The sequence below is a fragment of the Anopheles coluzzii genome, chromosome 2 (assembly GCF_943734685.1).
Source record: "Anopheles coluzzii chromosome 2, AcolN3, whole genome shotgun sequence".
Taxonomy (NCBI): domain Eukaryota; kingdom Metazoa; phylum Arthropoda; class Insecta; order Diptera; family Culicidae; genus Anopheles; species Anopheles coluzzii.
The window spans coordinates 100,383,966-100,395,370 of NC_064670.1; the positions used below are offsets into that span (position 1 = coordinate 100,383,966).

An 11,405-nucleotide genomic window follows, 5' to 3' on the forward strand; every position below is an offset into this window, starting at 1 on the left:
TATGCGTCCTGTCCTGTCCTGTATGTGCACCTAAAACCTCGGCAGGGGTTCCGGTGATGGGCCTGCATCCCGTCCGTACCAGACACGATGGCAACGGAGATGGTACTCTGTCGGAAGTTGGTTGGCCCGTTTGCCCCCAAAAGGCACAGCTCTAATCGACTACCGAGGGTTGGACTAACGGTTTGGACTGTGTGATGCATTTTAATGCACTCTCTGCGGTAGGTTGTCACGGGCCCGTCAAGCGAAGGCGATCCCCATCCCATCCCAATATGGACCATGTGTGGCGTACGGTTTTTCGAGATTTTCCCTTGCTTCTGCGTCGGCTGCGATGGTGTTCCGATCATTAGCGCGGCACTGTCATTACGCCCGTCAGTCTCGCGAACGTGAACGGGGTTTCCTGTTTTGGAAAAATCGACCTCAAATTTCCACGTCCCTTCGCAGGCAAAACGATGCAAACGTTCCGGGGAAGAGAGCAAAGCAAGAAGGTAAAAAAAAGAACGACAGCCAAATTAGTCAGCAATCATTCTGGTGCCCGCGTGCAATGGACAAGGTTGTGAGGAGGAATGCCAACACAAGAGAGAGAAAAAAACGATCCATACACCACCACACATGCCACCTCCGATTCTTTGTTGACGGGTCGAATGATTCGTGACCACAAATATGTGGTTTGTTTGACAGATGGGAAGCTTATATCAGTCAAACTGGGAATATGTTTCCGAAGCCCGGCTCGAGCTCCGATGAGATGGAATGCCCGAGCCCGGGACTTGGCGTTTGTAACATCTTGTTCGGATTTTTGGACGTAATTTACTGTTTGTTTACGGTGAGTGTGGTGTCTCCGAGCGACACTTCGACACCGAAATCGTCCCCGTTCGTTTGCCCAATGTTTCCAAATGCATTTCCTTCTCAAATTGGGAGCTGACGTGGTGGCACATAAACAGAATCCTTCTACAAAAGATATTAAAAATGGCTACTCCCGAGCAACAAATCTAACCCAACGATCTAAGCTAATACACTAAGTTGCGCGTTTTGCGTTTAAAATGGATCGATGCGACCCGGCTGACTGGAATTGAGCTACGTTCATGATCTTACCTCGGCACGAGAGATTGAACGAAAAAGTCCTAATCCACTCGAACGGTACCGAACACTTCGGGATGTTCTCGCCTCAACGAGCCACACCGTGCCACGCGCGTTACAACTGATGGTGCTGCTGCTGCTGCTGCTCTCTTTTAGATTACCTCTCGCCTTCCCAGCGCAACACTACCACAGTAATTATGGTTCTAGTGTTTTCTTTTCAATCAACTTCGAGCGGTTGCCAATCATCCCGCCTGTCGGTTTCTGGACGATAAAGTGTGTGTGTCCGTGTGTATGTGTGTGCTTTCTAGCCATCAGGTCCGCTCATGATGGCACTCTGGGCCCTTCTCTTCCCAGTTGTCTTCCCAGGACCGGCGGTTGAGTATTTTTCGATTTTCTCCGCCATCTGTCAAGTGGACTGCCTGCCTGCCTCCCAGCCTCTGTTGACAAAAACTCTTCCACACGCTCACACTGCCCTGCAAAGGCTGACCTTCGTGCACTGGTTCACGTCTAGCTTCCATTACTTCTTCGCACCACTGGAACACTGGAGTTGGCTGCTTCTTCGCCATGTATTTTCTGTCATCGAGTTGACGTTTCATGATTGGATCTTGGAAAAGCTTACTACGATCGTACAGCAGAATACAAATTGGTTGAAGACAGCACCACCAATGTGTGTAGATATAAGGTTCTATTTCCCCCAGAGTATCTTGAAAAGCTTTCCAAAACCGTTTTCAACTCCTAACGTCATCGTGAAGCATTTTTAAAATATGTTCAACGCAGCAAATCGCTCGATTGCCTCAATTTGCAAATGACGCATGGAAGCGAACTTGCAAACACAAAGTAATGCAAGCAACAACAAAAAATACTTTCCCTATTTCTGAACTCTCGCTAGCAAATGCGTAGGTTTTCCGGCCAAAAACCTCGCTACCCAAAAACTCACAACCAAGCAAGCAACAAAACTGCACAAAAAAAAAACCCTCCTCTGCCGAGAGGGATTCTCCACTGCCATCCACCGACGAAATGCCAAAAAAGCCCCGGAGCACACACAGACACACAAGCACACGCGCTCTATCGGCCCCCTGGAATGGATGGATGGGTGGCCAGCCAAACCAGCCGGATGGGTGGGTTTCAGCACAGAGAGCAAGAGCCCACAGCCCGGGACTCGGGGTATAACACGCAGTCTGTAAAAACAATTTCTGCTACTTAAAAGTTTCTGTTATTTTAGATGAAATTTTGTGTGGCTTTGTTATTGCAAGGAACTTAGTTCCGAAAGAGGAGGCAGCCAAAAAAAGCAGGAACGAAGCAGGGTGGTCGGGGTGCGGGCCCGAGCCCGGTCCTTTTGTCGGAGCAGCCGGAGCAGTAGCAGCAGCAGCAGGATCGACGGACACGGGCTCAGGCACAGAGTGTCGTCTCCGTCGGTGGCAGTTGGCAATTTTCAACCGGCCTCGGTAAGCATCGGAACATGGCAAAAGGGGACTGCGCGGGCCCTACTTGAATCCTCCCGGGCTCGAAGTTAGTCTGCCAAGGGATTGTGAGGGTTGTGAGATGATCCATTCTAGAACGTTTATTGAAGTGTAGGGAGTTTGTTAAAGATAGCAAGACATCATCCATCGAAATGAGGACTAACATTTCATATAAAACGCTTCAAAATTTAAGTTGATCGTTTTGTAAGTTCAAAGGATCTCCAAGGGATGTTCCACAGGCACATCCCAGGCAATAGAATTCATTAAAATCCTGCCTAAACAATGCCAGCTTTTATCTGCGCCGGTTTTCAGCGCAAATTCAATTACGGGGCAGGTGTTTTTTTCTCGTGCCACATTTCAACGCTCCCCTTTTCACTTTCACAGCAACACACACTCCCAGGAACGCCCACGGGCCGACAGCTGGCAGTTTGTTGGCCGACCATCGTTCGATTGTGCGCTCGATTTGTTGTGAAAAGTAATTAAAATTCGTCAATTGCGCGTGCTCGGAAAGTAAACATTGTGCAAACAGACAGTTTCACGTAGAAAAAAAACCTCTCCCGAGCCATTCCGGATTCCGATGGGCCTCAAAACGAGACAGTGAGAGAGAGAGATAGAGAGGGAGCCACCGGGTGGGTGTCCGTTCCGGTGATTCGAGATGATATTGTGTGTCGTCGGTGTGAAAAAAAGCATCCTTTTCTAGCAAGACAACATTGCAACATTTAATCGATAATACTTCCATCGCCACCCGTCGCTGCTGGCCCCGGCGGTTGGTTAGCTGTCGAAACCTGTCCGTCCGACTCCGAAGAGCAAACCAGGCGAAAGCCGAAGGAGAGAACGCTTGCTGACGCAAGAACCAAACCAACCCAAAGAGTCCCTTTACTGGATGGACCTGGAACCTGGGGAAGCTTTCTTTTTTTTAATCCGACAGACGCATAAAGCTGAGTGAGCTCCGCTTTTTTATGGCTCGATTGCAATTGCGTGCCAAACGGACTGTTTGTTCCCATCCTATTGCTCTTTTTTTTTTTTTTGGCTGCGTGTGTGGTGCCGATTGTGTTTTTGTTTCCTTTTCGGACGCCCCGATTTGCAGCGGCGCAGCATTGCAAATCCTTCAATGGCAATGTTGCAACAACATATCTTTCCTTTTTGTCCCTGCCCGTGTGTGTGTCCTGTATGTGCTTTTCTTTTCCATTGGCGCATTCGGCACACATGTGAAGGATTGTGCAGATAATCCCCGGGTCCCGTGGGCTCATCAATTGCACGCTCCGGACAAAAGCGGGCCCTTCGGGGGGCAGTACCAGTGCTAGCTCCGGATTCGGAATCCCGAAAGAAGGACGCCAGGGCCTTTTGTGGCCATTCGATTGCTGCAATTTTTGGCAGCTCTTGGCAGCTAAATGCCTCTTTCTTTGCCCATCCATGGTATGGCAGGCCCTGAACAATGAAATTGGGTGTGAAATTGGGCTGATCAACGGGTCTTAAATTGAATCTCACGCACAAGGGCTTTCCCACGCGCTATCTTACATGCTTTTAATTGCACTAAACGCATTCAAAACTACATGTTAAGAACGTTTCCCAAGAATATTGGGCTTAAACACACACACACACCAAACTGCTCCTCACCAAAACCACCGACGGTCAAGCATGACGGGACCGGAGCAGTGCTATATTGGACAGGAAAAAATAATAAATCGTTTTCCAAAAAAAAAACCGGACAAATCTTTCGATGGCAATCATCATGCCCCGTAGCCAGAAGCCGGAACGAACCGCTCCCCGTTTTCATTGGGATTTTCATCCAAATTTCCATAAGATCCACAGCTCCGCAAAACCCGTAAAAGGTGGAACGGAATTCGAAATTTCGGATCAAAATCCCCAATAAATACCCCTCTGTGTGTGTGCGTATCCCCCGTTTTTCCCCTGGCGCCTTTACTGGCATGCAGCCGATCGGAACATGGCCTGAGCACAGTCTATAATCGAGTCGAGTTTCGCCTGTCCGAGAGCGAACCTGTCCCGGAAGTCACATCATCACGTATTCCTTTCTCACACACACACACACACATATATACAGCAGAACCAAATCAACCACAACCGTAAACAAACGCTGATTTTCCCGTGAACCGTGGCTGCTTCAAAAATCCATCGAAGCAGGCGAGCTGCTGAGCGTGAGTGTTTCTGGGGAAAAATAACCCCAAAAATACCCCAAACAAGTTTGCGGAGAGTATTGTAATAAATGGAGAAGCATTTATTATGCTTTTTTTTCTTTTTGAGGATGATTTTCACTTTCCGAATCCAAAGACTGTCCTAAGATAGTATGGAGCTGGAATTGAACCTCCATCCTATCACATCATATCTAGCACATCACAAAAAAACAGCATATCTGTGAAATATATTCACGAAAAGGGGCTGGCTGTGATATTTGGAGGAAATTTGAATAGGAAAGTGTACACCTTTATCGCTGGTCGGTTTGCAACTGTATATTCGTTTGTCCTTTTTTGTATATAATAATTCATGCAGTTCATAGTTCATGCAGATCGAGCAGTTTCTAACGTCGAGTAGTTTATAACCTAATCTTAGTTTCCTAACGCTTTGTTTTATGCAATTCAAATTTATGTTCGAAAATAATTATTCTAATTCCAACATTCCCGGCCACCAAAGAAGAACTTCTTTAAATTTCATGCAAAATATAAATCCAAAAATGAGTTCAAAAAAGAATTCAAAAACAGTTCGACTCTTGAACCTGACGCTTATCTCCTATCATACTGCTCGTGTGTGTAGATGTGTGAATGTGTGTTGCGTGTATCTTGTTCTGCCATGAGTGCGAAATGTAAACAATGTCGCGTGGCTTGCAGCTGCGCGTTACTCAGTGCCAGTGGTTTCCTTCTGCTCTAAGTTGCTAATTACGTCCGGATTAGGCAAAACTGCCAGACGATTAGCTGCGCGGACGATTTGCTTCCCTGAAGCAGTGCGCAGTGTAACGACGCGAACAACATCGTCCTTTCCAGGGTGTACTGCAACGATGCGCCCCATCGGCCACGAGGTAGGATGTACATTGTCTTCCTTAATAATCACCAGTGTATTTTCTTTCAGAACCGCTGATTTCCCGTTGCAATATTTGGCTCGAGCTTGTAACTGCTGCAGGTACTCCGGATACCATCGAGCCCAAATGGTTTGCAGATGTTTTTGTACCAACTGGTATTCCCTCAAATAGTTGCTCGGTGTCTCGGTGTAATCGATGATTGGTACCGCTTGCAGATTGCCACCGACGAGGAAGTGTCCCGGTGTCAATGGTTCCAAGTCCGACGGCTCATCGGATAGAGGTGTAATTGGTCGCGAATTCAAACATTGCTCTACCTGGGCAAGTAGGGTAAGCATGCTCTCCTGTGTGATGCTTGTTGTTCCTATTGTTCTGACTATATGCTTTTTAGCTGCCTTCACCGCCGCCTCCCATAAACCTCCAAAATGTGGTGCTCTTGGTGGGATAAACTTCCACTTCATATGATTCATCGCGCACCAATCAAATATAGCAGCTCGATCGTGTTCGTCGCTCTTTAGCATCTTGTAGACGCGATTCAGCTCATGTGCCGCTCCCTTAAAGGTGGTTGCATTGTCGGAATGCAGTTCACTGATTTGACCACGACGTGCAATCAAACGACGAAGTGCATTGATAAATGCTGTTGATGTTAAATCGCCAACCAGTTCGATATGTACCGCTCTTGTTGAAAAACATACAAATATGGCGATGTATGCTTTAATCGGACTTCTGTTGCGTATGGTTTGTTTTATATAGATTGGTCCGCAATAGTCTACTCCGCATACTGAGAATGGTCTTGTTGGTGTGACTCGTGATGTTGGCAAATCGGCGATACTTTGCTTAATAAGTGTGGGTTTGGCCTTAAAACATGCGTGGCAACTGTGGTACACAGACTTGCATAAATTGCGACCGCCAATTATCCAAAAGCTTTGGCGTAGTGTTGTTAAAAGCAGTTGTGGTGCAGCATGCAGCTTACTCAAGTGTATCGAAACAGCTAGTAGTGCGGACAGTGGATGTTTCGATGATAATATTACCGGGTGTTTTTCTGATTCCGACAGATGTGCGTTACTGAGCCGGCCACCAATGCGCAGAATACCTTGCGTATCTATGAAAGGGGAAATCCATTTCAGTTTGGAGTTCTTCGGAATCTCTTTGCCCTTCTGCAGGTGTTGTATCTCCTCGGAAAAGGTGTCTTGTTGCGAAAGATAACACAACTTGAGTTCTGCCGCCTTGAGTTCGTCTACAGTGAGCGGTGGGATATCCTTAGCATGGACCTTGTTTCCTACGCGGCGCTTTGCGTTTTGTATAAAGCGCAAACAATGTGCAACAACTCTTTGCAGTTTGTGGTAGATCGAAAATCGTGAGAACAAACTGTTTCGAAATTCGCAGATTAATGCTGTGCTTGCCACCCGTGACGATAGTTTTTCTTCTTCTGCGCTCTCATCTTCGCTTGGTGATGGTGTGTTCTGTGGCCATTCTTCCGAGTTGCGTGCTAACCAATGTGGCCCGTGCCACCAGCGCTCACACACTAGCAACTTTTCCGGCGTTAAACCTCGCGAAATGTCGTCTGCTGGATTGTCCGAGCCTGGAACATGCTTCCAGCATTGTATTCCAGCTGTGTGCTGAATTTTTGCAACCCTGTTTGCGACGAAGGGCTTCCATCGATTTGGTGCTGAATTCAGCCAGTGAAGGACAGTCATGGAATCGGTCCAACAGATGGTGGTAGCAGAAATTTTCAGTGATTGCTGGACTTTCTCGTAAAGAAGTGTGGCTAGTCGTGCTGCACATAATTCCAATCGAGCTATGGAATGTGAATTGGATAACGCAACGACCTTTGACTTGGCTGTTAGCAGCTGCACGGTGACTCCTTCCATGCTTTCAGCCCGAATGTAGCAACAAGCACCATATGCTAGTTGTGATGCGTCAGCAAAGATATGAATTTGCAGACTTGTTGCCGTGCATTGCGATATGTACCGTGGGACTGTCAAATTGCGTAGTGAAGATAATGTAGAGTGAAATTTCGACCATTCATGCTGTAAGTGCGATGGTAGCTCGCTGTCCCAGTCATATGCCTTTCCATGAATCTTGAGAGCCCATAGTTGCTGCATGAACATCTTTGCGATGATGATCGTTGGGCCCAGTAGCCCGAGGGGATCAAATATCTTGGCGATATATGACAAAATTAACCTTTTCGTCATGCTGGGTGTTGTAGGTGGTATCTCAATACGAAACCGTAGTGTATCAGTTGCCGGTTCCCAAACGATGCCTAGTGTGGATACTTGTTTCGAGCTCTTCCACTCGTGCGAGAGTTGTACCGCCACATCTTCTGAAGGAACGTTCTTCAATGCTTCGGAGCGGTTCGATGCCCATTTCTTCAGCGTGAAGCCAGCTGAATTTAGCATGTCTGAGATTTGCCTTTGTATAACGATTACTTCGGACAAATCATCGGTACCCGTTAGCAAATCATCTACGTAAAAATCGTTCATGACCGCGTTCATTGCCAAAGGATACTCTTCCTTGTGGTCAAGAGCAATCTGTTTTAGGGTCCTGGTTGCTAAAAATGGAGCAGAGGCTGTGCCGTACGTAACCGTCTGTAGCTCAAAGGTCGATATAGGATCTGCAGGATGTTCTCTGTACCGGATGCGTAGATAGTTACGGTCATGAGGGCTATGTAAAATTTGCCGATACATCTTCTCTACGTCTGCAGTGAGAGCAATGGCACGAGAACGAAACCGAAGGATAATCGATAAAAGATCTTCTTGAACGACTGGTCCCACTAAGAGTTTATCGTTCAATGAGTAACCACTCGAAGTCTTACAGGATGCATCGAACACGACACGCACCTTCGTGGTTGTGCTTGACTCTTTAACGACAGCGTGATGTGGGAGGTAGTAATGCTCTACCGAATCGTTTGCAGGACTGGTAAGCCGCTTCATATGCCCCAAATGCTCATATTCTTTCATAAATTTCACATACTCTTCTTTCATTTTAGCATTGGTGTTCAACCGCCGTTCGATAGAACGCAGTCTGCGATCGGCTATTTCCTTCGACTCTCCTAAAACGATATTAGGGTTGGAGTTAAATGGCAAACTAACGACATACCTTCCACTTGAGTTGCGAACAGTTGTTGCTGCGAAATGCTTCTCGCAAGCATTCTCCTCAACCGATAGCACAGGATCCTCGGCTATGGTTTCACTCTCCCAGAACCGCTGCATGGTCTCCTCCAGTGGGGTGTCGTATGCAGATAGATGGCACAGCCGCGGACCGACTGACGAATGATGAGTGTTGCCGGTGACAACCCAACCAAAGTGGGTTTCGACCAGCCACGGTTTGCCTCTACCGATAGAGCGCTTGCGACCGGTGTGGAGCTCCCAGAACGTATCGCCTCCGATGACGATGTCGATTTGCCCCGGACTGTTAAAGGTGCTGTCCGCCAATGCCACGTCCGGCATTTTCCATGAAGAGACGTCCGTTGGTGATGTAGGGATGTTTGCGGATGGCGTGTCCAGAACCAAGAAAGTCATCTCCGTTGCGAAGGGTTGTGTCTTGGACTGAACGGTAGCGACGATGGAACCCTTGATCTGCTGTACTGCATTGCCGATGCCCGATACAGCGACGTTGACCCTTTTGCGACTCGTCAGCAGTTTCCGTGCGAACTCCTCAGCGATGAAATTCGACATGGATCCCGAATCCAACAACGCCCTTGCTTCATGGGTGTTCCCGTAGTCATCCTTGATCTGGATGTTTGCCGTCGCCAGAAACACATTGTCTTCATTCGACTGAGCTGACAATGTTACCGTTGCGGGTGGAGCATAGGGTGGTGAATGATGTAGAAGTGTGTGATGACGCTCACGACACGTGCGACACGAATAATCCGACTTGCACGCTCTAACCTGATGATTGCTGCTCAAACAGTTCCAGCACAGCCGCTTCGATGCGACGACGTCCCGTCGCTGTTGGACCTCCTTGGCGATGAACACTGGACAGTTGCGCAGTGTGTGGTCTTCGGAACACTCCAATGGACACTTTGGCTGTTGGGTGTGCGCAGTCGACGCAGCAGGAGCCGAGCGAGATGTAGCTGCATTCGCGATGAATCTCCGTTGCCCTGGTTGACGAATGAGACCGGCCACCTTGATACCACTAGCTGCTTGATCCTTCACGAAGTTGTTGGTCGATTTCAAGATTTGGATACGATCTTGCACGAAGTCGATCACATCCTTATATTTGTCCGTCGTGAAGTGCACGGAATGTTTCTCCCAAGCCAACAATGTCTCTCGATCCAACTTCATCAGCAGCATGTTTGAGAGGGGTGTGTCCCACGAGTCAACCGGTTCGTTCAGCTTTTTCAACCCGTTGACGAAGCGGGTGAATTCATCCACCAGGTGCGTGAGCTTGTCAACGCACACCAATTGCACTCCCGGAAGGTAGTGCAATTTGCGATAGTATTCGCGAATCAAAAGACGAGAATTGTCGTACCGTTTAAGAAGCGCCGCCCAGGTAACCGAATAGTTGTCCGCCGTTAAAGGTGTATGCTCGAAGGGTACCGCCGCGTCCCCCTTCAACGATGACAGTAAGTATTGTAGCTTCGCGATAGATGGAAGCTCGGCTGAAGCGTCGATCATTGCGATGAAGCGATCTCGGAAAGAAAGCCATTTTGTGTGATCTCCGTCAAATGTTGGAAGTTCGATTTTGGGCAAACGTAAATTTGGCGCGTGGGGTCGACCGAATGCAAGCGTTGAGGAAGCCAAGCCCGTTGTATCGTTGAGCGAACCTTCTTCCTTTGGCTGTCTTTCCCGTAGAAATGATTTTAGCTTGCGACAGCGTTCTTCAATGTCGATCCGTTCCATTATGCTGGCTTCGACCGCTTCGTCTTTATCTTCAAGCTCTTCCAGTTTCGAAACTGCGGTGAAAAACTCTTCCTTATGTTTCGCCAGATCTTCTAACACCTCCGGAATCTGCTTGGCATCATCACTCGAATATTTCGCCTGGAACCGTTCCAGCGATTTTATGTTCTCCAGGGCGATCCTCTTTTTCAGTTGCACTGCTTTAATTTTCTTATCCATTGCACAAAGAAAATACTGCGATATCACACGAAAATAACGAACAAAGCGATGGCGCGAAATTCAAAATGATGGCGTGTAACCGACCGTTGCCCTTGATGCGGGGCGATATGCGATGGCGGGAATTGTCACGGAATGACTTGCACACTTGACGACGAATACCGAATTCCACTCTTGATGCAGAATGAAACTTATTTCTTCTCCGTATATCACGATCCGGTTCGAAGGACCAAAAATGTGAAATATATTCACGAAAAGGGGCTGGCTGTGATATTTGGAGGAAATTTGAATAGGAAAGTGTACACCTTTATCGCTGGTCGGTTTGCAACTGTATATTCGTTTGTCCTTTTTTGTATATAATAATTCATGCAGTTCATAGTTCATGCAGATCGAGCAGTTTCTAACGTCGAGTAGTTTATAACCTAATCTTAGTTTCCTAACGCTTTGTTTTATGCAATTCAAATTTATGTTCGAAAATAATTATTCTAATTCCAACAATATCTGCCATATGTTTGGCTGTTGAATATGCATTCTTAAACGACCAGTTCGACCGTCCCGCGTGTGTGTGGGTCTGAAGTGCAAAAAGAAAAGAAAGAAAACACCCAATCTACACACACACACACGCACACACACAAAGTCGGAAGGATTTGTCTCGGAATTCGCACAAGACGTCTTTGCCCGGCGACGCCAAGACGCCGTCCCATACCAAATCCCACCGGGTTGGCCGGGGCCTGGGTTTTGACGTCTCGGGACGAATGTTTAAAGTGAAAATATTTACAATCTTAA

At 47.5% G+C, this 11,405-nt stretch overlaps 1 protein-coding gene across 1 annotated transcript; it reads right to left on the minus strand.

The window, feature by feature from the left end:
* Positions 1-4,987: 4,987 nt before the first annotated feature.
* On the minus strand, positions 4,988-11,112 carry LOC125906400 (uncharacterized). Its single transcript, XM_049606076.1, has one exon. It carries the CDS (start codon positions 10,620-10,622, stop codon positions 5,385-5,387), a length of 5,238 nt encoding a protein of 1,745 aa, XP_049462033.1. The 5' UTR covers positions 10,623-11,112; the 3' UTR covers positions 4,988-5,384.
* Positions 11,113-11,405: the final 293 nt, after the last annotated feature.

Coding starts and splice junctions, on each gene's coding strand:
- LOC125906400 (XM_049606076.1), bottom strand. CDS start 10,622: ATGGATAAGAAAATTAAAGCAGTGCAACTGAAAAAGAGGATCGCCCTG.